This window comes from Tripterygium wilfordii, chromosome 15, assembly GCF_013401445.1.
Source record: "Tripterygium wilfordii isolate XIE 37 chromosome 15, ASM1340144v1, whole genome shotgun sequence".
Classification (NCBI taxonomy): Eukaryota; Viridiplantae; Streptophyta; class Magnoliopsida; order Celastrales; family Celastraceae; genus Tripterygium; species Tripterygium wilfordii.
The window spans coordinates 2,126,650-2,154,022 of record NC_052246.1 but is presented as its reverse complement, the minus strand read 5'-3'; the positions used below and the strand labels follow the sequence as shown (position 1 = coordinate 2,154,022).

At 39.0% G+C, this 27,373-nt stretch overlaps 6 protein-coding genes across 7 annotated transcripts; 5 read left to right on the top strand and 1 right to left on the bottom strand.

The window, feature by feature from the left end:
• The first annotated feature begins 414 nt into the window (after positions 1–414).
• Positions 415–4,186, top strand: LOC120016074 (bifunctional UDP-glucose 4-epimerase and UDP-xylose 4-epimerase 1). Its single transcript, XM_038868658.1, has 9 exons — positions 415–1,335; positions 1,474–1,523; positions 1,874–2,009; positions 2,574–2,675; positions 2,782–3,009; positions 3,184–3,265; positions 3,563–3,645; positions 3,734–3,825; positions 3,936–4,186. The coding sequence occupies exons 1-9, from the start codon at positions 1,141–1,143 to the stop codon at positions 4,021–4,023; spliced, it is 1,056 nt and encodes a 351-aa protein (XP_038724586.1). The 5' UTR covers positions 415–1,140; the 3' UTR covers positions 4,024–4,186.
• Positions 4,187–7,762: 3,576 nt separating this feature from the next.
• Positions 7,763–9,186, top strand: LOC119980013 (thaumatin-like protein 1). Its single transcript, XM_038822654.1, has one exon. The coding sequence runs from the start codon at positions 7,879–7,881 to the stop codon at positions 8,569–8,571; it is 693 nt and encodes a 230-aa protein (XP_038678582.1). The 5' UTR covers positions 7,763–7,878; the 3' UTR covers positions 8,572–9,186.
• Positions 9,187–10,713: 1,527 nt separating this feature from the next.
• Positions 10,714–11,627, top strand: LOC119980012 (osmotin-like protein OSM34). Its single transcript, XM_038822652.1, has one exon. The coding sequence runs from the start codon at positions 10,744–10,746 to the stop codon at positions 11,482–11,484; it is 741 nt and encodes a 246-aa protein (XP_038678580.1). The 5' UTR covers positions 10,714–10,743; the 3' UTR covers positions 11,485–11,627.
• A 2,167-nt stretch (positions 11,628–13,794) lies between these two features.
• LOC120016880 (elicitor-responsive protein 3) lies at positions 13,795–16,223 on the top strand. The gene is made up of 5 exons (XM_038869846.1): positions 13,795–13,959; positions 15,036–15,101; positions 15,283–15,409; positions 15,674–15,788; positions 15,949–16,223. The coding sequence occupies exons 1-5, from the start codon at positions 13,893–13,895 to the stop codon at positions 16,018–16,020; spliced, it is 447 nt and encodes a 148-aa protein (XP_038725774.1). The 5' UTR covers positions 13,795–13,892; the 3' UTR covers positions 16,021–16,223.
• Positions 16,114–21,454, bottom strand: LOC120016879. 2 transcript variants are annotated; one of them, XM_038869843.1, is made up of 6 exons: positions 21,202–21,454; positions 20,429–20,581; positions 20,244–20,339; positions 19,524–19,658; positions 18,858–18,921; positions 16,114–18,739 (listed from the first exon to the last, which is right to left on the bottom strand). In XM_038869843.1, the coding sequence occupies exons 1-6, from the start codon at positions 21,289–21,291 to the stop codon at positions 16,557–16,559; spliced, it is 2,721 nt and encodes a 906-aa protein (XP_038725771.1). In that variant the 5' UTR covers positions 21,292–21,454; the 3' UTR covers positions 16,114–16,556. The 2 variants fall into 2 exon arrangements, with proteins under 2 accessions (XP_038725771.1, XP_038725772.1); XM_038869844.1 differs by having other exon boundaries at positions 20,244–20,330.
• An 897-nt stretch (positions 21,455–22,351) lies between these two features.
• LOC119979983 (ricin B-like lectin EULS3) lies at positions 22,352–23,908 on the top strand. Its single transcript, XM_038822615.1, has 4 exons — positions 22,352–22,567; positions 23,026–23,148; positions 23,242–23,467; positions 23,758–23,908. Coding segments are annotated over exons 1-4 (552 nt in total). The 5' UTR covers positions 22,352–22,366; the 3' UTR covers positions 23,760–23,908.
• Positions 23,909–27,373: the final 3,465 nt, after the last annotated feature.

Sequence of the window (27,373 nt, the reverse complement as noted above, 5' to 3'; positions counted from 1 at the left end):
AAATAAAAAGGGAAAAAAAAGTTTTCTTTTTTAAAATACCATATAGAATTATGTTTCTAGTTGGAATTGAACCTTAAATACACATATGTCTAACTCAGTTAATTACCAACCAAGCCAACTCTCATTGGTAAAAAGGTTTTTATGGGAGTGGGCATAAAACAAATTAGTTTATTATTAACCTAATTATTTTTGGTTAAAGTGGCAAATCTTTTTTCCATGGGCCAAGTGTCACATGGGTTCTGGAAATCCTTTATTTGGGCCTGTGTTTAAGTTTTAAGTAAATTGGGTCTAATATCCTTACTGGGCCTCATGTTAGGCCTGATTTGATTGCTCAAGTCTAACGGGGAAATTATGGCCCAGAACATCTATATGTCATTTTCTTCTTTTACAATCCATGGAGGAGTGGTCAGTGATTCATGTTCGGAGGTCTTTGAATGATTGCGCTCATATTCTTGCGAAGATAGCTCTCAGTTATCCTCCTTCATTCTGGATCGATAATTCTCTGATCTTCCTGCGAGAGTCCTTGCTTCGTGATTCTCCTCTTATTCACTATGGTTGAGTCATCTGTTATGCCTTGTTTCATTTCCTGTGATGTGGTTCAGCATAGTTCAAGTGGGTTTTGTTTTTTTGCTTATTCTGGATGTGAATTGCTTGAGATCACTAGTCCATGTCTGTTATCTGGGATGTTTTTCCTATTAATTGGAAGTTTAAGGTGGTGATACTGATAAAGGGAATTATGAATATGATCAAAGATTGCCTGATCCAAGTCAATAATTGAAACAAATTGCTTACCTGCGAAGTCTGTTGAGGCCGACTTTTGCCATTAAATTATAGTAGAAAGCAAGAAGCACGCCAACGAAGCAGCCATTTATGAAATAAAACAAGATAGGAAGAGTGCAACTGCAAGACATATTTGTTTTTGGCTTTTTGTCGTTCTTAATTCTTATCCGCTCCAAATTTAAATCTCCTTGATGTGCTCAAATACGTTTTATATTATATGAACTTGCTTCACACGTCACTTTCTTTTCATTTCATTGCTTCATTGTTTACTCTACTACTCCTCTTCTCTATTCTTCCAAAAAGACATTTTTTGCACCCTGTCTCGCTCAAAGATTCAATCTTTTCTTTTCTTAATCGGCAATGGGTTCATCTGAGAAAACCATTCTTGTGACTGGAGGGGCTGGGTTCATTGGGTCTCACACTGTGGTTCAGCTTCTCAATGAGGGTTTTATGGTCTATATAATAGACAATCTTGATAATTCGGTCATGGAAGCTGTTCATCGGGTGAAGGAGTTGGTGGGCCCTGAACTTGCCCAGAAGCTTGAATTCCATCTGGTACTGAAATCCCGTTTCTTTGATTTTGCGCTTATTTCACTGAATTGGGTTGTGGGTTTTGACGCTCTGATTGTTATTTTGAGTATTGTTGATAGAGATGTGCAGATATAACATTTCCTGCATTTCATTTGATTGCAGGGAGATCTTAGAAATAAGGATGACATAGAAAAGCTGTTTTCTCAAACCAAGTAAGTGAAATGTATTTCCTTTTAGAGAAATAAAGTTAAGGAATATGATAGTTGGTTCTTCTGGTTCCCAATCATGCCAAGAAATGTGAATTTGTACATTTATGCTTGCCTAATGGAGGCAATTACTTATCTGTAGAATGAAAAAGAAAAATTTTGGGGGAAATTTTACCCCAAGATTTATAAGAAAGTTTACCACTTTAAAGGTTGAATATGGTTTAGGAAACAGAAGTTATTGATTTCTTTCTTCTTTCCCTTTCACTTTTGCTACTAGAAGAAAAGAACAGAACTTTGCAATTTTGTGATTTGTCTTTAAATGTCATGACATTGACTAGTGTTTGACTGGGATATAGATTCGATGCTGTGATCCATTTTGCTGGCCTCAAGGCTGTTGGGGAGAGTGTTGCAAATCCACGTCGTTATTTCGACTTCAATTTGGTTGGTGCCATCAATCTTTATGAAGTCATGGCAAAATATGACTGCAGAAAGGTATGTACTGATGCATTAGTTTCTTCTTTCGAGTTAGTGTACTTGCAGCTCGTGCAAGGAAGGTGTTCAAAATTTTCCAATATACTTGTCTAATAATGTGATTTTCCCAAAGATCTCTTTATATCAGTTATGAGAAATTTTAGTGATCGGAAGACTAAGCCTGTTTGTCTTCTCAAGATAGTCGTGCAGTCTCAAGATAGTCATGCAGAGTTGTTGTCTGATCATCCAGTAGTGTTAGTCACATATAAATAAACTGCTCTTTTTACATTTACTTTATGTAATTGTATACCCTACAGAAAGAAACTCTTTTGCTACTTCTTTCTTCCGAACTAAGAAGTTTTGATGGCTTTTTTTAATGGAGATTATGTAATTTCTTCGATATATAATTTCTCTTTTTCCTGTAACTGCTGAAGTCAATTTTGTGTTACTTTACCATTCTTCATGATTTTGTCTACTGTTGACGAATTACTCAAGATGATTATATAATTTTTCCTAGTTATTGCTTCTTTGAGGATTTTGTCTCATGATAATGCTTTGACACCAAAATATCTTTTGCGTTCATAGATGGTCTTTTCATCGTCTGCAACGGTGTATGGTCAGCCTGAAAAAATACCATGTGTTGAAGATTTTGAGATGAAAGCTATGAATCCTTATGGACGGACCAAGGTTTGGGTGATCTCCTTTCTCTACTTCCTATTCTAATTGAACTACCAACATGTAGAGTTAAAAAGACCCACTCTGAGTAATAAGCATAGTTTATGTATTTTATCAGGTTTTCATTGAAGAAATTTCTCGAGACATTCAAAAGGCTGAACCAGATTGGAGAATTATATTACTGAGGTACTTCAACCCTGTTGGGGCACACGAGAGTGGCAGAATTGGTGAAGATCCTAAAGGCATCCCTAACAATCTCATGCCGTACATACAACAAGTGGCTGTTGGCAGATTGCCCGAACTGAATGTATATGGTCATGATTATCCCACAAGGGATGGTAGTGCGGTATGCGGTCCTATAATTATTCCTTTTATGCAGATAAAATTTGGTTAGAATCATAATTTCTTAGCTGAAGCAGTTCCATTGAATTAGTGTGTTTGATGTGGACAATGATGCTTGTATATTTCCCTACTGCATGAAGTTATTAGGCTATTTCTAAGAACTGTTTTCTGTTTACAGGTTCGAGATTACATCCATGTTATGGACTTAGCAGATGGTCATATTGCAGCTCTTCGGAAGCTTCTTACAACAGAGGATATAGGTGATCATTTAGTGTTAAATCTATTCATGCGTTATTCATTCTCTTGGCAGGACACAGAAAATTGATGAAAAATACAAATATTGCCTTCTCATGTTTAGTTGGAAGGAGAGAAGCATGGCTGGAACTAGCATTAAGACTATTTCACTATTAGTGCATGCGTCTTATTTTGCTCTCTGTCATCATGCGTCGAATGTTTTCATCCGTAAAACAATTGGAAAATGCTGTTCATTTCCTAGTTTTCATTGTCACCGTTCTATCCTAGTCAAACACTTTTCCAAATTCTGTATGTTATGTTAGGCTGTACTGCCTACAACTTGGGAACTGGCCGTGGTACATCTGTGCTTGAGATTGTCTCAGCTTTTGAGCGAGCTTCTGGGAAGGTAACTGTTTGTCATGATTCTCCATCGCACCCACCATCCATGCACTCACAACGCACGCATTGAAGTATGTCCTCTGAAAATGTTACAGAAAATCCCTATCAAACTGTGTCCGAGAAGGCCTGGAGATGCTACAGCTGTTTTTGCCTCTACGGAGAAAGCCGAGAAAGAACTTGGTTGGATGTATGTTGTTAATTCTATCCTACTTCTTCCCTAACTTGATCCTGACACATTTCATATGCACATATGTCTGAGCTTTACTAATTTCCATTGCCATCACAATGCTTTTCCAGGGCGAAATATGGTATCGAAGAGATGTGCCGGGACCAGTGGAATTGGGCAAGCAAAAATCCTTGGGGATACCAGTCAAAGCCAGAATGATCAGTGATATGCGTTTTACCTTTCTTACCACGAAAGTTCCAAGTATTATTGCCCCTAAAATTGTGTAGGGGGGTCACAGAATGCTGATGAGTATTGACTATTGAATAACACAGTCCAATTCTATTCATCGAGACTAAACTGAATATAGTTTCACTTTTGTTTTTGTTTTTTTTCCTCACTTTTCCTTGCTCTCTTGTTTTTGTTTCCATTACCATCAATTGTTTGCCTGCCATTGATGCAAACGAGACTAGAGTGGTGCAACTAAGATATCGAGTTGTAATCATGGTTTTTTCTGAAAGATATATAGGGCTTGTTTGGGAATGCTGTGAGGTGTGGTGTGATGCTGTGAGTTATAAAACTGTGGTGCTGTGAGGTGAGTTGGAACGTAAAAAGCTGTTTGGTGCATCACTTTTAAAACTGCAGTGCGGTGTGGTGCTGTGAGGTGCGTTTGGCGTATCTAAATTACGGTTATATTAGATGACTAATAATATTAATATAAAATAACTTAATGTTTATATTGTACATTAATCAAAAATAAAATAATTTACCTAATTTGATTACGTAATACAATTCAACATACATTGTAAGCGTTTGGGAGTGCTGTGAGGTGTAGTGAGGTGCTGTTTTGGGAGTGCTGTGAGGTGTGGTGAGGTGCTGTGAGGTAAAAAGCTGTGATGCTGTGATGTGAGTTGAAACGCAAAAGCTGTTTGACGTGTCACAAAAAACTGTGGTGCAGTGAGGTGTGTTGCAACTGAATGTAGTGCAAACGCACTGCCAAACACCCACATAATGTTTACATAACTCAAAAGTGGTTATTGGACTATCTTCATTACATTAATCCTCACAAATTGTAGTGTTAAGTCTACGCATGATTCATGTAAATATGTGATGTGTGTGGATTGATCCAGAAAAGCTAATGTTATGATGAAGAGCCTCAACGGGAAGGGCACCAGTGACAACAAATTTGGTGCTTTATCCAAGAAGCCTATTGGCAGGTGTTATAACGGACAACCTCCATTTGGTTGATGAAAACCCTTACCAGGATCTGCAGACTACAGTTCATTTGCATAGGCAGACCTCCACATCTTGTTCTTGCCTGGTAAAGACACCTAAAATGCTTTAGATGAGATTCAACAAGGAAACAACCTCTGCCGACTGTTATTGCAGTAAAAAAATTAGACAAGTGATTCCAACACCATTTAAATCCAGACTACCCTCAGGAAAGAAAGCAAATATACTATTTAAACGCAGAACTTTCACGGCACAAAATATTAGAGCAAAGATCCCATATCTTAAAAAGGGTCAGATTTCAGGCAGAATACTGAATACTGGCATCATAGAATCAAACAATAGTTGTTTACATTTAACTATTTGCACAATCCCAGCATTCCTACCACTGCACCTTATGTGCATCTTCCAACAACTCATGCAACTCCCAAATAGACATCAACCCAGCAAAGGAGAACACTAGACCTATTCTTGGTCAACAAGTTCAGAATACATAAATTCTAGCTTGCCCCATCAGTAGCTTCCAATGAGAAGCAGCTGCGCCATATAACTCATGATCTCAAATACAACCAAATTTTGTTTAAGATGACAGAGTCCCCTAAATGCCAAAATACCCAAAAGCTACAACCAAAACCTGTTCATTCAAGAAAAGTAATTTTTCTTCACTTTCCAACCTCAAAAACATTAACCTGTTTTGCTCAAGGAAAAGTCACTCCACAACGATTCATGACCTCCAAAAGACTAAGTCCTTCAAGAGTAGTATCCCTATTAGAGTATTTTTCAAGCTCTCTCAGCGTATACAAAATTGGATACTCCCATGGATTATCCTTTGGGCGTGAAATGCCAGACTCATTTTTCCGCTGTGCATTCCATACTGACCCACCAGCAATCGATACAGGCAATTCCCGCTTACCTTTAGCTCTTGTCTGTATTCCAGGGAATTTTGCAATGTTCGGACTGGTAGACCTACAGCCGTCAAGATCAACTGTGTTTTTGCTAGATGAATCTCTCTCACCATTGCTGCGCATCCTTTCAACTTCACTGTCAACTTCATTTCTCCTACTATTGACAATGCCCTCAGCAGCAAAACCTGAATTTCCACTAACGTCTTCAATCTCAGATCTTATTGTCTCAGCACGAAATTTGGGCCTTTTCTTTGCTGAGGTTTCTCCATGGATACTCTCACCATCATTGATAGTATCAAGCAGCATTACATCACTAAACTGGTGATTTTGCGCTGGAGACTTCAATTTTTCAGTAGATTTCGCAACTTTCTCTACACTTTTTCCAGTTGGAGTCTTCACCCCCAAATTTTCGGTCACAAGTACGGATCTTTTCATGGGATCAGTTGATCCTACGTTTAAGGACGACCGAATACTTGAAATACTAATGATGTTCGATTCAGAGTGGATTACCTCGTTCTCTTGAGCTCTACGGACACCACCGGAAGAATCCCCACCTGAAACGCTGGCTCTCTTCTGCGCCAATTCAACCTCCTCGGAAAACCCAAAATCAGTATCTCTCCCCAAATCGACGGCTTTCGAAATATCAGTACAGTCTGAATCAATTGCCATTGACTGATCTCCGGCGACGTGACCATGGTGCATCGACTGCTGTCCCTGGGAGCTGGCGAGAAACAATCCTTCAGGAGGGGTATGGAACTGATCCTGTTGGCTACAACCGTCATTCTCCTTCTCCTCCGCGCTTTCCGGTGCCGAGAGTATCTCGATCGGTGTGGTTTCCACGGGGATATCTACGGACTCATCCTCTTCGTCGCTAGAGTCGGAGTCGTCGGGCTCGCCGGCAAAGCGTGAGCGACGCAAGCAGTCTTCTTGTGAAGATGATATTTGGCAGAGCTCCATGAGCGAAGCAGAAGGATCGTTATTCTCCATTCACAGAGAAAATTCAAAACTGAAGATTTGTTGTTCCCTAATTAACTCGAATTCGAGGCGAGAGCCCTAAATCTGAGCTGGAATTGTTTCAGGAATTGACACGTCATAGTCCACAATTGTAAGACTAGAGCCCAATAACTTGACGTATATTTTAAATGGGCTTAGTTTCAGCCCACGGTCTTTATTCTTCTGGGACATTATTATCAAATATCAACAATTCAACTTGTTTGGAGCTACGGTTCACCATATATCATGGCCCAATGAGAGACGTAAATTGGGCTGCTAAGAGATTTACTCTCAATACATAAAAAGGAATACTGGCCCAATATGAGCTTTAGGCCTTTTTAAGAGAGTAAGAATAAGGAATGATGTCCAGGTTAAAAGAAAGTAAGATCAAAGTGGAATCCTCTATTGCTAGTTGTGACAGAATGTCGATTTTAAGTGTTTTTTTTTTAATTGATAACGACAACTTATGTAATTGTCCTTTAGGCATCCGATATGTATATAAACTCAGGTCGTCAAATTCAGATTCATGTACTGAAGTTTCCCACCTAATGATAATGTAAATCGACCCAAAACTCAACACATGTCCAAGCAGGTAAGGACTAAGGAGCTCCTAAATTCATATGGTCTACCAATGATGGATCGAGCTTATATTGAATGTGACAGACTTTTCTATTACGCTGATCTGGGCTAGGTCCTTTCGCCGTATCTACTGGTTTTTGGCCTTTTATTTTCCACATGGCAGAGGAAAAAGTAATGGCCAGTCCAGTTTAAAAAAAAAAACGAAGTAAATTGTGCAAGTCAAGACTTGACGAAGACTTCACCTTATGGTCATCTCCCAAAATGGAAGTTAAAAGAGTTGAATAGTCTTCGTTACCTTACCCAGACTCCAGTCTTCCACGGCCTCCTGAAACACACACCTGCCACAAACAACATAAACACAAAAACCAAAATGAGCTGCTTCCTGAAAGCCCTTCCAATCTTCACATCCCTTTTCTTTATCTCAGCCCTAGGAGCCTTTTTTGACCTTACAAACAACTGCCCCTACACCGTCTGGGCCGCCTGCCAGTGCAACCTCCCTGCCGATGTCGGCTGTGGAAAAAGACTAGACACTGGCGAAAAATGGACCATCATATGCAACGCTGCTACCCAAGGCAGCATTTGGGGTCGAACAAATTGCCAATTCAACGCATCCGGAAAAGGCAGTTGTCAGACTGGTGACTGCAATGGAATGCTTGAATGCCAAGGCTATGGTAAATCCCCTAACACACTAGCTGAATTTTCACTCAAACAATTAAACGGCAAGGATTACTTTGATATTTCAGTAGTTGATGGGTTTAATGTTCCTATGGAGTTCAGTGCTGTCCGTGGCGGTCCGTGTACAATTGTGACTAAATGTAATGCGGACATTATTGGACAATGTCCTAATGAACTGAAGGTTCCCGGAGGCTGTAACGGGCCATGTCCGGTGTTTGGGACAGAGGAGTATTGTTGTACTTCTGGCAGCAGTTGTGGTCCTACAAACTTGTCTATGTTCTTCAAGGCAAGATGTCCGGATGCATATACCTATCCTTTCGATGATCCTTCTAATTTTTTCACTTGTGCTTCCGGAACTAACTATAAGGTCATTTTCTGCCCAGCTTGAATTAGTGCAAATTGTTAGTCGGTTTGTGTGCTTGTCCTCACCATTCCTTAAGGAGGCAGTGAAAGCCTTTTGTGATATGTGTAAGATTGATACATGCCATCCACTAGGTTATGAAGTTCTAAAATCTCCCTATTCATTTTATAGCTTTTATGAAGGAATTAAGAAATATCCTTCCTGTTGTAACTTTTTTTTTTTTTCATTGACGAATTATCCTTACAAAAATTTTTTTTGTCACAAGTACGGATTTTTTCATGGGAGACTGAAAATTTGAAATCCTCATGATGTTCGACTCCGAGTGGATTACCTCGTTCCCTTGAGCTCTACGGACACCGCCAATTCCACCTCCTCGGAAAACCCTAGATTTGGGGAGATCGACGGCTTTTGAAATGTCATTAAAGTTTGAATCAATTTCCATTGACTGACCTCCGGCGACCTGATCATGGTGCATCGACTGCTGGCCCTAGGAGCCGACAATAAACGATCCTTCAGGTGGAGTATGGAACTGATCCTGTTGGCTACAACCGTCATTTTCCTTATCCTCCGAGCTTTCCGGGGGCGAGAGTATTTCGATTGGTGTGGTTTCAATGGGGATATCTTCGGATTCATCCTGGTCTTCGCTAGAGATGGAGTCGTCGGGCTCTCCAGCAAAGCGTGAGCGACGCAAGCAGTATTCTTGTGAGGACGATATTTGGCTAGGCAAAAGGATCGTTATTCTCCATTTACAGAGATGATACTGCAATTCGATGGTCTGGGAAGTTGCACTTTGTGAGAAGCGAAGACTCCGAAAACACGTGACTTGGTTTGGGCCCTGAATCTGGGCCAGAACTGAAAATACGAGAAGTATTGCATTTCGATGCCACTGGACTGGACTGAAAGATTGCTACAACCGGGAAAAGTTAGCTAAAAGCCCAAACTTCAGAGGCGATGGGCCCCAAATCTGGGCCAGAACTGTCGGGCTCTGAATGGGCTAGGTTCAGCCCATCTAACAATTTGTTCACTACTACGGGCTCTGGCTAAAGTCAATTTGGGCCACCATTGCTTCTCTGCAAGGAGAGTGGAGACTCAGTCGTACCAGCCCACTAAACCTCTCTCATTGAGCCATGATAAACGGTAAAACGTGGCAGCAAACAAGATGAAGTGCTGAGAATGTCCCAGCAAAAGGTGTTGACAAGAAACAGTAAAAAAAAATAAAATAGTAAAAGGTCAAGTGGATGTCTTTATCGATGACGTGGTCCTTGTAAAAAATGATGAACAATGAATTGTTTATGATAAATTTTTGTAAAAGAAGACATTGACAGTAAGATCATCATATCATATAATATACAAAAGATGATAAGATTAATTGCGATAGAAATCCCAGGAATATGCTACGATTACTGTCATGAATAGACAGGTGGATTGGAATAAGCTACTAGACAGACTTACACTCTCCACCACGTTATTCGTTTGTCAATGCTTTAATTTGACCTTCACACATTAGGGATTAAGTGATCTAAAACGAACGCTCTATTAAGGACATTTTTAAGTTTATATATACCCATCAAAAACTCATACCCCCATACAGGTCAATAATATTATCCGTTTTGAATTATTTGATTCTCGAATCGGGTCGCAAGACTTTATTCTTCTAAAGTCCATGAAAATATCTTGTTGCATGTAAAGGGGTGGACTTGAGTTTATAAACCATTCAATTGGGTCTTACTCAATCCGATGTGGGATTCTAACGACACCATCTCTAAATTAATAGTAGTAGCCAGTAGAGATTTTAAAATTATCAAGCAACAGGCATAAAGATAACTACGACTTAACATGGACATCTATTCAGACACTCGGTAATATCTATAGAATTCTAGACTTTTTGGCATAAAGAACAATAATCTTTACCAACTTGTATATCTTTCGTAAGACTGTATCTGTATATACACCATATTTAATAATTAATTAATCTCTCTTAAGTTTCATTTTCAACCAACACATAATATCTTTACCAATTTGTATTTATCTACATTAACATTTTTAATGAAGTTGGCAGGTAGCCGCCTCCACCTTTAATGATACCAAAACATTAAATTAAAGTCATAAACCCAAAAGCCGCCCCCCCTCCCCCCCACCCACCTCCATAAAAACCACTCCCGAGTACCCAAATTCAACACACAACACGAACTATCCAATATGATATCCATTACTAAATTCTCCACACTCCTCACTCTCCTCGTCCTCCTCCTCACCACCGCCAACGCCGCCACCTTTGAAATCAACAACCAATGCCCTTACACCGTCTGGGCGGCCGCCTCCCCCGGTGGAGGACGGCGCCTGAACACCAACCAAGTATGGAACCTAAACGTGCCAGCGGGGACCAAAATGGCCCGCATTTGGGGCAGAACAGGTTGCAATTTTGATGGGAGTGGTAAAGGGAGATGCCAAACAGGTGATTGTGGAGGAGTACTAGATTGCAGAGCCTGGGGTCAACCACCAAACACACTAGCAGAATATGCACTAAACCAATTTGGCAACAAAGATTTCTACGACATATCACTTGTTGATGGCTTCAACATTCCAATGGAGTTCAGTGCAACTAATGGAGGGTGCAAGAGGATTAGATGCACCGCTGACATAAATGGACAGTGCCCTGCCCAATTGAGGGCTCCTGGTGGGTGTAACAATCCATGCACAGTCTTCAAGACTAATGAATATTGTTGTACTAAAGGTCAAGGGACTTGTGGATCTACAAATTTCTCGAAGTTTTTCAAACAGAGGTGCCCTGATGCTTATAGTTACCCTCAAGATGATCCTACAAGCACATTTACTTGCGCTAGTGGGACTAATTATAGGGTAATTTTCTGCCCTAGGGGAGGATCTTCTGAACATCATGATAATTTCCCACTGGAGATGGTTGAAGAAATTATCATGTAAACAAGCTAAGTCATGCATATATATATATATAGAAGACCTGCTTCTACGTTTTGTATAAGTAGGAACATGTAGATGGTGTTCCTACTGGTGTGAGTCTGATCTTGTACGTGTATGGTAAGTATATTGAAATAAAACTCTCTTAGTTATCTTATAATTTGTTACTTTGTCATCACTCATTAACCCAATAAGTTAACTTGTTATACCATATTTACGTGTTCGTGGGATAATTCGATGACCCAACGAGTGAAAACTTAAAGCTCTTTAGGAGGCACATAAACATATGACCAAACTTCTCAATGAGTATATCTAATATGTGGGAAATTTGAAAAATGAGAGTGTATAAATTGTGGAAAATAAAGTTTGAACCCACCTCATGCTTTGATACTATCTTATAATTTGTTACTCTGTCTCAACCCAATAAGTTATAAGTTAACTTATTGGGTTGAGGTATTTGATATTATTTATACAATATTCGAATAAATTATGTGTATTTTATTCAATATCAATTAAAAGTATACTAAGATTTGGATTGAATCCTTCGTTTTGTCTACACAAGTTTCAACTTTGAAGTTGAAACTTGTAGGAGCAGATTTCTACAATTGTTGAAAGGTTCATTTTTCTTCCTGTGGGGTCCGTTTGCAGCTTTGGATCCTGCAAGTTTCACAACAAGGTAAACCGTGAAAGCTCCTTAACCGGCTTAGGGGGTGCCGGTCGTGGAGGCTCCGACGATCAAGTTAGTACTTGTCGGAGATGGAAGACCAGCTATAGTCTTAGGTGTTTTGTCTGAATGGATATTCTGTGGAGTTGGTAGAAAGTGTTTTTTTTGTATTGTCTAGTTTGTTCAGAAAAATGCTCGATCCCCCGCATATGAAAAGAGGGGGGTCTTTATAGAGAACAAGGATCGACCTCGGGAATTGTGTGTACATTCCAGTTATACTATTGGACCTTGTATGAAGGAAGTGTATAAAAAGTCTACTATCCCGGTTGTGTCAGGGTAAGCGATAAAGCAACAATATGTCATAATTAAGACAGGTGTCGATGAAAGTATGGAAGTATTGTAGGCGGTATTTAATGAATAGATACCTATATGAAAGAAAGTCATACCTAAGGATGTGAGCCAGTCACACCTATAAATATCGCCCGTAGATTAGACTGATAAGAACTGCTTTATGAGTGAGGTAGTCCGAGTAATGGCGCTTATATGTGGCGTCACCATTACTATGTTCTGGCGACTGTACCGGGTCTCCAACACCTGCGGATGCCTTGACACCTAGTTCCATCATGCTAAGAAAGGATTATAATAAAGTGACCAGTCTATAAAACTATAAAAATCCTGTAGGTAAGTGTCAGAGAATATGACAGTTTTGGTGTCAGAATACTGTTTATATCACTTAGCAATGATGTAAAGATTGTATATGGACCCAAAGATAGGCTTTTAGGTTCGAGCCTAACTGTGATAGTTAACCTGGGGGTTTAGACAATCCAGTTCATCTTGTCGTTATGTGATCAGGTGGGGCCATACCATTTTTGTCATCTACAGAACTAAAAATGGATCATCTAGTAATGGAAGGAAACATGAAAAATCCAGAATCCATGGTTTAAAGATGAAGACAAACAGTAATGTAGCCTTTTAGTAAAGAAAGAGGTCATCTTTTTTTTGCTTGGAGGCATGAGGTGTCCTGAATGGGCCCCAACAGTGGGAGGCGCCTTTAAGCCCGTACCACACCCAGACTAATCCCCACTCGCACCGGGTCGGCCCATTTAAGGGGTAAAGTGCTGGCCAATTGGGTACTCCATACATGAGCGGGGATCGAACCCCTGACCTCACTTAAGGTGTCCTGAATGGGCCCCAACAATTGGTCATCTTGATATTACAATTGCAAAGTCATCAAAAACAGATGCCAACTCCTCATTCATCCACGTGGAGAGCCTCTATATATATATTACTGATTGGTGATTGAAGATTTCAACATTTCTTTCGAAATATAATTGCCCTCTCAAAGTCAACAGTCCAAGACGTACGTTATTGCTTTTTTATTTTTTTATTTTATGAAATATAAAAGGAGTTTCCAATTCTAAACACCAAAATAATATACATCATTCTTATTATTTTAACTAGTGATTCTGGTGTATGACATTATTGCTTTTGATTGCTTGGTTACGTGCAATAACCTCATAAGTTTGCCGGAAAAAAAAACACAAAATTTGAATAAAAGTAGATTCTGGGCCAACATTGTGAGAGGCCCAGGCCTATCAGAGCCCAATTATTCCTTGGATCGTACAAACCGTGTCTCTCCAAGAGTTGGTATCAAACGTGAAGCTCGTGGAGGGGGGAATTGCAAACACAAAAATATCTCTCCAGTGTCCGTCCTTCCTTCCAACTTTGTGCGATCTGTCTCTCTCTAAAGATGACTCGGGGTACGCTTGAGGTTCTCCTCGTGAGTGCAAAGGGTCTTGAGAACACCGATTTCCTCAGTAAGTTTTCCAACTCAACCTCAGATTATCAATGGTCAATATATGTAGTTAGTCTCTTACTTGCCATTTATATTCAAAGAGATCTGGGCTTTGACCGATACTGACATTGAGCGACACTATTATGGATGATTGGCTATGTAATTCTATGATCCGATCCTGGTTTGTTCAATTGAAATGCTGTTCATCCCATTTGAATCTGACAATACAAAATGAAACTCGCTTATAGACAGTGTAGAAGATTATTAAGGGGTGAAGAGAAATTAACAGGCGTAATGTTGTCGGACATGGATCAATATTTTTTTAGATTTCATTGGACCTGAATCTATGATCCTGTTTGAATATATATATATATGTTCAAATGCAATGCTGTACATTTTCATCTGAATCTGACAGCAACAAAAGAAAAAATGGAAATTTTGTAACACTTTTAGTTTCTAAGAAACTCAAAATTGTGACTTTATTGGTAAATGGATGCATTCTGAATGTGGGTGGAATCATAAAGTGACAGCACTTATTAAATTTATGCTAGATCCTGATTTCTAATTCTTAGGGATTGAAAAATCAATGAGATGCAGGGGTGCTTTGAAAGTTCTAATATCCATCCTCCTATGGAAATGACAGCTGACTTGATAATAAAATTACATCTAATCCTTGAGAAATATGACACCATTATGAAGACGATGAGGTGAAATTAGGATAAGAATGTTAGTGTCATTTAATCGAAGATACTAGACGGTTAAATCAAGTTGGGAGTTAGTTGAATTTTGTGAAAACAAATTAGGAAGATGAAAAAACGAGGAGGGGATGGTTGAAGAGTGAGAAAACAAAAGGCAATCAACAAGAAAATTTATTCTTATTTGGCTATAGGCTGGAATTTATTTCTCTGGTCAACAGACGAAAAAAACTTGCTACTTTTCATTTCTTTTGACAAAAGGAAAGCTACATAACATTATGGAATTCATCTCAAATCTAGTGTAGGATTACTGCATACGAGTGTTACAACAACGTTAAAGTGCACTGTTTCTCTATCGGTTGCTTCAGATTTGATGTACTTATATTTCTTATCTGCATTGCAGACAACATGGATCCTTATGTCATCCTCACTTGCCGCACTCAGGAGCAGAAAAGCAGTACTGCTTCAGGTTAAACTCTCCAGACTCTTAATTGTATTATGTTTATGGACTTTCGGGTTATTAAAACAAGTATAGTACAGAGCATCAGTTGAATATTACCTAGATTGTGAAAAGATATTCAAATTCCTTCACATTGGCATAGATAGGTGTTTTAGATTTTGAAAACTTATCAATGGAATGATTTGTGCAGGACAAGGGTCGGAACCAGAATGGAATGAGAATTTTGTGTTTACCTTATCCGACAACATTTCAGAACTCAAATTGCAGATAATGGACAGCGACGCTGGTACTAGTGATGATATCGTTGGGGAGGCAACGTGAGTATGCCACTATTGCATAATATATTGATAAATAGGACTGGCTTTTCCTGATTGCACCTCTTTCATTTCTAGTGTGTATTTCTCCGCCTTGAAAATCAGATTTCTCTTGCCCTGTACTCCTGTTATTAAAGCAACAGTAAGAGTGGAGACATTAGTGTCTATAGCCAAATGCAGACACATAGGCTAAGCTTTCAGAAATTCGGTACCCGCCTTAGAATGAAAAAAATTGATTTCATTACACTTCTTGTTGGATCGTTGCAGCATTCCACTAGATGCGTTGTTTACTGAAGGAAGCATCCCAGCGACAGCATACAACGTAGTTAAGGACCAAGAATATCGGGGAGAGATTAGAGTTGGCCTCACTTTCACCCGGGAGGTACTTAACTTTTCTATGTTTCCTTAGCAGCAATAGTGCGTCGATAAAAGAAATTGAAGATTTATAATCATTAATGATAACGATTCCCACCTTTGTACCTGGCAGAGGATAATATTGCTTACCTAATGAAGGTTTAATTTCTTGTTATTCCTCATTTTAGGAGGAGCATCGAAGCAGAGGTTATAATGCAGAAGAGGAAAATCTTGGAGGATGGAAGGAGTCTTCATTCTGAGACTCAACTCTACGGCAGCTTGTTTCTCTCTATTTGCACGTGTGACCAGAGAAGGAATAAAATTGAGACACTAGAGGGACAGGAGATGTTTTGTGTGTGTGTTTTTTTTGGTACCAGTATCATTTTCTTCATAAATTGTGGAAGCTTCTATGATGTCTGACTTCGGAATTTGATGTTTGGTGAATGTTTATGTATTCAGTACTGAGTAGATTGTCCAAGCAAAGCCATAAAAATCCTTCCACAGATTGGTGAGAAAATTGGTGTAGATTACATAATTCAGAACTATGAGTGTGTAAAATAAACTAATTAATTGTCTACTTTGCAACTTTAGGGAGCATAAATTTGGCAAAATGTGGATGGTAATCGGCAGGATTGCCACGCAGTCCAATCAAAGGCCAAAAAATCCCAACATAGTATATCGTACAATTGGAAGGCATAAGCCACTTGATTAAATATCCATAAAGCCAGAAAGGAAAAGAGTAGCACCTACACATTGTCTGCTACATCTAGCATGATTCTAATTGGAAAGAATGGCTCTAGGAGCTCAACTTTCCTTGAATATCCTTATTCTGCTCCGTAAAAGGCTGCTGAGCATCAACAGCACTGCAACTTGGTAAGCTCTTATTTCCTGGGGGTGGTGGCACGGAAGGATTCAATGGTAGTTGCTGTCTTGTACCTGGCCCTCTTTCTGATGTATCAAAGTGGGATGAGATATCACTTTGGAAATGGCTGGGTAAGCTAAAATCAGGCAGTGCCAAGTTACCATCCCTTTGTCTATGGAAAGTGTCAAGCTGTGGCTGAGGGTAATCTTGAACTGCGAAATTATCCTCCAAAGATATTGCACCTGTAAGAGTTTTAAATGCAAATTCCAGGCAGGGATCTGACCAATAGTCCCCAGAAGGAAAAACAGTCTGTGACACTGGCTTCTCACCATTCACTTTCACAGATCCAATGGACCCAATTTCCTCTTCAGAAACATTTCGATCTTTAAGAATCTGTTCGTTCTTCGATGGTTCTTCATGTAATGGGGCATTTGGGTATGATGAATCACGATACACAAGTCCCATTTCTGACCCACTATTAAGCTTATGCGAGGCTCCATTGGGCAAATTATCTAAGGCCAAATTTAAATCTAGATTGGGTTTGGTTTCACAAGACTTTCTAGCAGAAATCTGTAGAGCTGAACTGCCCACCAGTTCATGCTCAAGCCCAGCAGTTTGTTTCGACAACCAACAAGGCATGTTTAGCTCTTTCTTTTCCTTGGATCCACCAACATCAGTCCAACATTTCTTATCGCAGCTCTTTTCCATCTTTCTGCCACTCAAGTTTTCTTCCTGCAGGATATCCGCTGCACAAGTAGAAATCGGTATGCTAGCAAGAGCATCCTCATGTGGCATTGCACCGGTAAGAGTCTTGAATGCAAACTCTAAGCATGGATCCCCAAATAGCAAGTCAGATTTCTCATAATTGGATTTCTCAGTGTCAAGTTTTAGAAATTTATCCGCGGGAACAACTTGGTCATCAAGATATTTTTGGCTCTTGTCCAATAGCTCTCCAATTGATGGAATACTTTCTACACTAAAAGCATGACGAGCAAATTCTGAGATGGGCCTAGCGTCAAATAGACCTGATTCTTCATCCGCCAAAGTATCTGGAGTAAAGTCCATAGCCAGGACGGCTTCATTTTCACTTTCCATAACTTCATTCTGAAGCACTTTCTCACTCGAGGATGTGTTCCCAGACATCCCAGCTTTAAAGCCCGCAAGTCTTTCCGAAGATCGTCGACACACATCAAGTTCGCTCTTCTTATTTGATTTCCTAGAATTATTGCTACTTCTTTTACTGCTACTTTTCTCCATCCCATACTCAAGTGAGCTCTTCCTTATCAACTCAGGTGCATAATTTAAAACAGACTTGTTATCATTCAAAGGAATCTCCAGCTGATTTGTCTCAGACAATTCAACTTTTGGTAGTGCTGCTTTAAGACCAGAGAGTCTTTTTGAAGATCGGCGAGGCAGGTCAAGCCATTTCTTCTTCCTGGATTTGCCAGAATTGATTTTAGTTCTATTGTTACTTTTCTGCATCCCACTCTCAGGTGAATTCTTCCCAATCAGATCAACAGCAGAATCGAAAACAGCCTTGTCACCACTGAAATCACTCTTCTGCTGATTTGTCTCAGACAATTCAACTTTTGGTAATACTGTCTTAAGCACAGCAAGTCTTTTTGAAGATCGGCGAGGCAGGTCAAGCCCACCCTTCTTATTGTGTTTGCCAGAATTATTTCTTCTACCGCTACTTTTCTCCATCCCACACTCAATTGAGTTCTTCCCTAACAGGTCAGACCCAAAATTTGAAACAGATCTATCCTCAGTTGGAGTACTCTTCTGCTGATTTGTCTCAGAAAAGTCAACCTTTGGAGGTTCTGAATGAAGCCCAGCAAGTCTTTTTGAAGACCGGCAAGGAAGGTTAACCCATTTGTTCTTATTGGATTTGCCAGAATTATTTCTACTCACGCTGTTTTCCATCTCACTCCCAAGGGAGATATTCCCTTTCAGATCATAACGATCATTTTGTTTCTTTACTGAAGGTTTTTCTGAAACAATCTCAGATGAGGGAGCTACAGGAAACTGAGTCCCTACAGACCCCCTCCTGCGCAGCCTTTTATCCGAGGCCTCAGTTTCTGGAACTGCTAAGCTGCTCCTATCAGAACTCTGCTTATCTGCAGCATTAACCAATGAGAAGCAATGAATTTCAGACAAAAATTGGGTTGTCATCGAACCCTATCAGTTAAACTAGATTTTAATTGTCAGACTATGCAAAATTTAAATAACTCTAACCTGTAGAAGCCAGCAATCTGCTTGTAGGGTGTTGTAGTTTCTGCCTTTTAGCTGCACATGATGCCTAAGATTGCAAGAGATTAACAACATTGAATTCGATGATGAGTTATTGCAGCATAGTGTTCCAATGGCATAATATAATATAAATCTCTGCAACAAAAAATGTTCTCTAGATGATCAAAATCTCTTTTATTTTGTGTGGATGGGGAAAGCACTTTATATGGAACATGTTGCCAACTTTAAGAACGAATAGAAAGAATCTGTAAAAAAAATGCTATGACCATGTGAGAAGAAATCAATAAGCTTTAGAAGAACTAACAATGTCAGAGGGAAAACATTCTCCCACAACAGAAAGAAAAAATCCAGAGTTGAACCATATGCATGTGTGCCACTACATACTAAAAACACTCCAATACTCATTGCAACTCAAATTCCACTTTCTTCTTTTGTAAGAAAAATTTATCAAATTTATTAAAGAGGTCATTAAAATTTCAGTTTCAACCAACTGTAGAAAAGGAAATTTGATAAATTGGTCAAAAATCTATAATACATTAAAGAGAGAGCTAGATAGTTATTATATAAGAAAGAAGTAAAGAACATATCAATTAATCCCATAATAACAAAATTAATAAAAAAGATGCAGCATGAAGATATTCGAGAACAAACTTTGCTTGCAGAATGCCCAACAGTGCCTGCTTTCTTCTGATTGGATAAGCAGCTTTTATGCTTCAGGCCTTTGAGATACCGAAAAACCTCTGGCTTTGAGTAGAATTTATGTCCAGTTGATGGTTCGATATAACACTGCAACAAAAGAGAGAGCTAGATAGTTATTATATAAGAGAGAAAATTTCAATTAATCAAATTTCGCATGCTGTGTACATCGGGAAAAAAAAACTTTTAAGGATCCTGGAAAAAAGAGTTCAGCTTTACCAATACAGAAAAGGAACTAATCATAAACTGGTCTGATGAGTTCTTTTTATTAGTAACTCAGAACTAGAAGTTGACATTCTTGAAAAGGAAAAAAGGAACAAAACTTATTGTATTGGTCCTTGCAAATAAAATTTCTACCACCAAATATCAGTGCATACCATACAACTAGAGAAGGAAACTCTTGGATCTTATTGGGTAGTAACAACAATTTGTTTACATTAATAAATGTTGCATTCAATCATGGCATAAGTTTAAATAGGACTGGCTTATAGAGGTGTGTATCTCAAATGCCAACCATGCATTCTGGATTAGGAAATTGATCATTAATTACCAGGAGTAAAGGAGTTCTACCGGCTAAATTCATATTGTAAGGAAAATAATCTATCTTCATTGATGAAAAAAGATAGTATAATTTTTTAATGAGCGAAACCACAATAAAACTGAATAAATTGATACCTTGTACTTGGTTCCACTACTTGAACCACTGTTCCGGATTTTAGTTTCCACTTCCCAGTCATCAGGTAACCATTCTTCATCAGTTTCCTTTACAACCTGTATATGTTAAATTACACTTGATAGAAATAAGGCATAACCATATGAAGGAAAAGCCAGGTTGATCAAGGATGCCCTGAACTTCATACTTTTATGTCGATATTTTCTGAATGCCTTTCAGTGCGTCTCTTATCGGTTTGAGGGTCTTCATTTTGAGAACCTAGGGTACTCTTCTTTTTAACATAGCGAATGAAATCTTCCTCCGAGGAGAAAGTTTGACCCGTTTGAGAATTCACCAAATACTGCACGATCCAAATAAATTATAAGTGCATTAGCAGATTCATAATTCACATTATAATTAGTATCATGCAATGCTAATAGCAAATTCTTATACTTCGACAACCATGTCTCTGACTTGTACAGAATCTAATGATTTATGCAACAATAAATTGGCAAATGTTCCAAATCAACAAAAGCAGGTATATAAACTCTTGATGAAATAACCTAAAGACATCTATGGGAACGTATAACCAGAAAATCATAAATGGCCGAAAACATTAGCCAGAATGAGACATTCCTTAACAATGCATTGTGCTAGCTAACATGCAACATTTAGTTTTGCAATAATTCTCCACACCCAATTTTATAAAAAATAAGCATCAATGACATTGCCAGCATGCAACTTACCCCAATCTACAACTATGATCCAATCAAAGCACCGGAGCCACCAACACCAAACACATGCCATATTTCACATCAAAATCAAATGGATTATACGCATCCTAGACTATCTACTTCAATCACTCTATAAACACATAATGAAGCAAAACAAAGATAATCTAGCTCCATGCACCAGAAATTCCGAAACGCAAAAAAAATCCTTCGATTCGAATAAGAATTAGGTTAAAGAAAGTATGTTTACCCTGATTGTGCGACCACTCCTCATCTCTTTCAATTGCACGGTCCATCCCGGTGGAAGCCCGTCGTCCTGCTGCGCCCTCCTCGCCACCATTTTTCCAGAGAAGCGTTTCAGTGTGTGGAATCTCCCGCGTCTCTGGCGATCAGAGAGTCGATCCTTCCCAGCTTTCCTTCGTTTGTTTCTCTCACGCGAGAGCGGAAGTAAAAGGGGAGGATAACGACGTGAGTATATCTAAATCACTCACTTATACGTACAGGTTTGATGTGATGTATTGATGTAAGAATTAAAATATTAAAACTAGTTGTGGGCTTGAATTAAGCCGTTGAACTTGAATAAAGGAGGCTCATGAAATCAGGCCCGATAAGAATAAACCAAACAAACTAAAGCCCAAAGGCAAAGCCCTATCCAAGTAAAAAATAGAGAGAACACATCGTGCCCTAAGACATAGGGAACATGGTTACAGGGCAAGTTGTTGATCCACTTTGATTAAAAAAATGGCTTTTTTTTTTTAAATCTAATAGATTTTATTGAAATGAATAGAGAAAATGTTACGAGAATGACATGTCCTAAACCCTAAATGACATTCCAGCTTAACAACCTGGCGTACAAAACAGTAGACATTGGTGACCATGAAATCAACTCAAGATCTGTCGAGTCTATGCAGTTTGACCTCAAAGAGATCTATTACCATATTATCATACGGTGTGACCCCAAAAGGATTCACTACTAGACTATCATCCAAGTGATTCTCTTACCCAATACACACCCGAAGGTAACAAATACCATTTTCATAATATAAAAAGAGTTTCATATTTTACAAATGTACTAGGTTCTTCTCTCTTCTTCAGTCTTATGAAATGCCAAGTTGTTAAGAAGAAAAAGTCATTTAATTATCCAGCTTTGGGAAGTCAAAACACTGAACATGGCCAGTAGCCTCCTCTTTAATTGGCCACTAGCCTCCTCTGGAATCAATCTCCCCGGCATACCATGATCGATCTCATCAATTAATTAATTAATCATATCAGAGAGCTCGCTGACAATAATTGGAAGATTTCCAATACCACCCTCCCCCAACACTTCCTATTTAAATTTGGCTCTTGCTTTCTTCTCGTAGTCGCAAGTTTCTCATATTTTCTTCGAGTTAGGAGCTTGTTAGGTTGAGTTAACCATGGTGTTTGTTAATGTGACGGTGGACGTGCCATCATCATCCTCTTCTGATAAGCCTCATCATCCTCCTGGTCATCCACTCCATGAACTCTCTAAGAAATCATCGTTTAGGGTTATCTCCAAAGTTGACCACAATTTCAATCTAACCATCAAAGGTGGCAAAGTTCTTCTTGCCCGCTCTAACCCAAAGGATCTGCATCAGGTCTGTATATATTTTGTGTATCTACTCATTTATTTTTAGTTTAATAATGCCTAATTATTTAACTAATATAGTTATAGTTAGGAGAGAGTTTGCCCTTTCTAACCATGGAGCAATAGCTCAGTTGGTTATATTTAAGGTCGGGGGTTCATAGCAGTCAGGAATTTTTTCCCGAGGTTTTTCTTGATCTGTGAGCTTTAGCCTTTAGAGGCCCATTTCCAAAAGGGATTAGGAGCCTTATTTTCACTCACATGGGTTTCAGCCCAGTCTTAGCTATTGTTAGATTGGTGCGTTCGAATGACATGTTGGACTGGGTGATCTTACATGTCACTAGTGTGGTGCGAATATGAGATTTATGCTCACTCAGTCATTTGAAGGCATGATAGACATGAGGCTTGTGATTTTAAACTCGTATTTCAACCTAATATCAATGATTAAGATTATGAAAATTGTTGTTCCAGCACTGGTACAAAGAGGAGAAATACGGCGGGACGGTGAAGGATCAAAATGGCCACCCTAGCTTTGCTCTGGTTAATAAAGCTACTGGTCAGGCCCTCAAACACTCCAAGGGACACACTCATCCTGTAAGAATTAATCTCCAACGCATCAGGGTAGTCAGATATATATGTTGGATATATGTATATATAATTTGGTTGAAAATTCATTTCTGCATGCAGATGGAGTTGGTTGCTTACAATCCAAAGATTATGGATATGTCAATATTGTGGACGCAAGGTGCAGACTGGGGTGATGACTACAGAGTGATTAGGATGGTTAATAATACTGGATTGCATATCGATGCTGCTGGTGCGGACATTAATGGTGCACATGATGGCACCAACATTGTGTGCTGGAACTGGAATCGTGGAAATCCTAAGCAGCTGTGGAAAATTGCCCATTTCTGTAAGTTTCTTAACCAACAACATTGATCCCATTTTGAAATTTATCCCAAGGGTTCACGTGATAGCGCCTCTTTAATCACTTTGATGATAGTTTAGTTGGTGAATCTCTATGGGAGCAATATTCTTGTAGTTACGCGCTGAGTTTTGCCCCAACTTACCATACTCTATGAGCGAGGACCTGACGGCCCGAGTTTAGTAATAGTAGTGATCATCTCTTTCTTTCTTTGTTGTCCTAAATCAATAAATTAATTATTCTCATACTCTTCTTCTCAATATGATTAATGCATGCAGGACGATTTGATGGGCTTTCCATTAGTAGAAGCTGGTCACGTTCGTATTTGTGCTTGGGGATACATGGGTTCCTGAAGACGATCGATTTCATTGCTTTTATGTGTGTTTAATTCCTCGTTTCTTTTGAGCAAAACCTTTCACAGTTTTCATTCAATAATAGGGCTATCCAAGCTTCTACCTTAATCCCCCTGTAAAACCTTGATATGGGTATTACTGAACTTCTTCTTGTTGTTGTTTTGTATTGAAAATGCTGCCCAATCAATCTATATATACATGTATGTATGCAAGTGCGGAGTCACGAAGTTTTATTAAGGTAAACTAACATTAAAACAATATCACTTTGATTCGTCCGAAAAACTTCTCTCGGATTCATAATTAGGACAAGAATATCAAACATGGTTTGATTTATTAAGGTCTAGAGAAAGAGTAATTTGATATGTTCATTTTGTCGGAAGTCCAACACGCACAATAATTCGATATGTTGATTTTGTTACGATCCTGACATCAAGGGATGGGATGAGGAATTTAGTGGTTAAAATAAGGCTTAATCCTCAATTTTGTAGGGTTGTTTAATATCTTTAATTAAAGTAACCTTGAAATTCATCTACTTATAATCTTTCAACAATTTTTTATATTAACCAATGTTAAGTCGAGTTTGTAAACACAAAATTTTATATACATCATATATGTACGTAGGACTGCGAAATCCACGAATTCTAAAAAGCAAAAAGTGTGCGGTTTGTCGGTTTCAGTTTGGAACTAAAAGCGCACGTACAGATAGATGCCTTCAGCACATGCTTGGCCTGTCTCCTCCTCCTCCCAAGAGCGTTACACGGCACGAAAAGAGTCAAAAAGTTTCCTTTTCCAGAAACCAAGTGCACACACGGTATAATATAATGGATTTAGTAACTTACATATGCAAAACCAATGCAGAGCAGTAGTAGTAATAGTACTAGTGTTGCTTGTTTGAACAAAAACAATGGTACCGAAGCCCATAGTAATATGGTAAGTTGGTAACCCCCTTATTTTCCTTCCCTATAAATACCATCTACTACTCACTCCTTTTGCTTGTGCATGCTTGGATTTCCTCTTGATAATACACACATTTTTTAACGTACAAAATCAATATGGATGTTGTTAGAGAAGTGAAAGGATATGTTAGAGAAGTAAAAGATCTGTATTTCACTATATGTTGATTGTGTACAACATGCCTTTATATAGGCGTTAGAAAGGAAAAGTAAGAAAAATAATATCAATAAAGTAAATCAAAGATATTGTTGATATCTTTGACAAATTCAAAGATTTTGTTGATTTGTCAAAGATATCATTGATATTTTGTAGATATCTTTGACAAATTCAAAGATTTTGTTCATTTGTCAAAGATATCAAAGATTTTGTTGATATCTTTGACATCCCCCCTCAAACTCAAGTTGGTGCAGTAGAAGTAAGCTTGAGTTTGGAAACTAAGTTTCTGAAAAGACCTGGCAGGAGTGGCTTGGTGAAGAGATCAGCAGGTTGGTCAAGAGTGGATATTGTCAAAGATAAATTTCAAAGATATCAAAGATTTTGTTGATATCTTTGACAGAATTGAATAGAAAGAAACCAACAAACCAAGAAGCCAAAAAAAGGAGCAGTCCAGCGACACGCACCAAACCCCAAACACAAAAGGATGGGGATCCAGCTCTGAGAATCGAGGCTACCAAAAAGCAAGAAAAAATCCACATGGGAACCCAAGAGAGCAGACAAAGGAACACCAAGACTGCACGCAGAAATCCGGAATGGGTCCAAAGAGGGCAAATAGTAAGATTAACAGCAGCAAAACTCCGAGAAGGGACCCATCTCTAGAGAAGCCTTAAAAACGCAGTAAAAGGACTCCAAGAGAGGATCGAGATCTTAGCACCAAGAGCGATGGTAGAAACAGCAGGGAAAAGCAGCCAGAAACATGGACACCACCATACGGCAGCAGGAGGCCAAAGGAACGAACTGCGAGGAACCATGCTCAAACTGATGAAAAGGCAGAAGAAGCAATTGGGTCTAGCTAGGGGTCCGAGCAAAAGAGTACCCCTGGAAGAGCACGACTAACGGCGGAAGGAGCACCGCCACGGAGGACACCAAAACTCAAGAAAAGAGAAGAACATCTCAAAGGAGACCGCAACCGACTGGGGACGGACCCAAAACCAAGATCCCACCTAAGGAGTGTTGGACCAAGGCTGTAATAATATGTGCTGTATCAATGGTAGTACGTACACTACTCTGGAGTGCCTCAACAGGAGTGGCTTCGACTTGCTCTTGTCCACTCTTTCCACTTGCTCTTGTCATCCGTCTGCTGCGACTGCTTCGACTGGTGCCGCCGCCGTTTCAAGGGGTGGGAACTATGGGGAGGATAGTACGCAGAGGTTTTCACCATCGCAGGATGATATATAGTGGATTAGGGATCAGATCCGACTGAATGGTATCCGAATGCAACCGAATGTTCTTCGTAAGGACATCAATCCCGGCACTAGGGCTCAACAGCTCCAGGATCTCATTCAGTATGCAGACCTTCTAATTCTCGTTCTCCTTCTATTTGTATGTACTGTGTAGGTATGGGATTTGCGTTTTTTTATTTGTATGTGCATTGGTTAGTTTGCCTCGGTGATTTTAGGTCTCTGTTTGTTCCTATGTATCTATCATCTTTGTGTGTAGGTTAATTCATTAAGACAATTCTGATGATCAGGTGTTTGTGTGCATTCAAATCTGCGTTTTTGACTGAAATATGAGTTTCTGAAACAGAGAAGAACATCTCAAAGGAGACCGCAACCGACTGGGGAAGGACCCAAAACCAAGATCCCACCTAAGGAGTGTTGGACCAAGGCTGTAATAATATGTGCTGTATCAATGGTAGTACGTACACTACTCTGGAGTGCCTCAACAGGAGTGGCTCCGATACCATGTTAGAGAAGTGAAAGGATATGTTAGAGAAGTAAAAGATCTGTATTTCACTATATGTTGATTGTGTACAACATGCCTTTATATAGGCGTTAGAAAGGAAAAGTAAGAAAAATAATGTCAATAAAGTAAATCAAAGATATTGTTGATATCTTTGACAAATTCAAAGATTTTGTTGATTTGTCAAAGATATCATTGATATTTTGTAGATATCTTTGACAAATTCAAAGATTTTGTTCATTTGTCAAAGATATCAAAGATTTTGTTGATATTTTTGACAGATGTATTTATTCCTGAAGAGTATGTTATACGGCGGAGGATTGAGAGAAAGGCAGCGGCCGCCATCGCCCGAAAAGGCTCGGATACAAGTAGGAGAGTAATGAACAAGGATATCAAGGAAGTCCGGTCTCACTCAGTTGGGATGGAGGATGGGGCCTGGGTCAACTCAAATGGTCAAAGCGAACATTTTGTGTATACTTGTCTCTCAGCATAATTTATGTTTCCCACTACAGTAATATATTTTTGGTCCTCATAATTTTGTAAAAATAGTATTTGTGGCTTTTAATTTAGTTAATTTTGAGTTGGCTATGTAAAATTTATATGATTATGTGAGGAAAATCTACACAATGTTTCCTCTATATTATGATGGATTTATGGCGCCCACTGGTTTGGTTTAGCACTTTAATCC

Coding starts and splice junctions, on each gene's coding strand:
- LOC120016074 (XM_038868658.1), top strand. CDS start 1,141: ATGGGTTCATCTGAGAAAACCATTCTTGTGACTGGAGGGGCTGGGTTC. Junction 1,336..1,473: donor AGAAGCTTGAATTCCATCTG/GTACTGAAATCC, acceptor ATTTGATTGCAG/GGAGATCTTAGAAATAAGGA. Junction 3,646..3,733: donor TTGAGCGAGCTTCTGGGAAG/GTAACTGTTTGT, acceptor AAAATGTTACAG/AAAATCCCTATCAAACTGTG.
- LOC119980013 (XM_038822654.1), top strand. CDS start 7,879: ATGAGCTGCTTCCTGAAAGCCCTTCCAATCTTCACATCCCTTTTCTTT.
- LOC119980012 (XM_038822652.1), top strand. CDS start 10,744: ATGATATCCATTACTAAATTCTCCACACTCCTCACTCTCCTCGTCCTC.
- LOC120016880 (XM_038869846.1), top strand. CDS start 13,893: ATGACTCGGGGTACGCTTGAGGTTCTCCTCGTGAGTGCAAAGGGTCTT. Junction 15,102..15,282: donor GAAAAGCAGTACTGCTTCAG/GTTAAACTCTCC, acceptor TGATTTGTGCAG/GACAAGGGTCGGAACCAGAA. Junction 15,410..15,673: donor GATATCGTTGGGGAGGCAAC/GTGAGTATGCCA, acceptor GGATCGTTGCAG/CATTCCACTAGATGCGTTGT.
- LOC120016879 (XM_038869843.1), bottom strand. CDS start 21,291: ATGGTGGCGAGGAGGGCGCAGCAGGACGACGGGCTTCCACCGGGATGG. Junction 19,659..20,243: donor GTAGTGGAACCAAGTACAAG/GTATCAATTTAT, acceptor CTTTTGTTGCAG/TGTTATATCGAACCATCAAC. Junction 18,740..18,857: donor CAGATTGCTGGCTTCTACAG/GTTAGAGTTATT, acceptor TTAATGCTGCAG/ATAAGCAGAGTTCTGATAGG.
- LOC119979983 (XM_038822615.1), top strand. CDS start 22,367: ATGGTGTTTGTTAATGTGACGGTGGACGTGCCATCATCATCCTCTTCT. Junction 22,568..23,025: donor ACCCAAAGGATCTGCATCAG/GTCTGTATATAT, acceptor TTGTTGTTCCAG/CACTGGTACAAAGAGGAGAA. Junction 23,149..23,241: donor CCAAGGGACACACTCATCCT/GTAAGAATTAAT, acceptor TTCTGCATGCAG/ATGGAGTTGGTTGCTTACAA.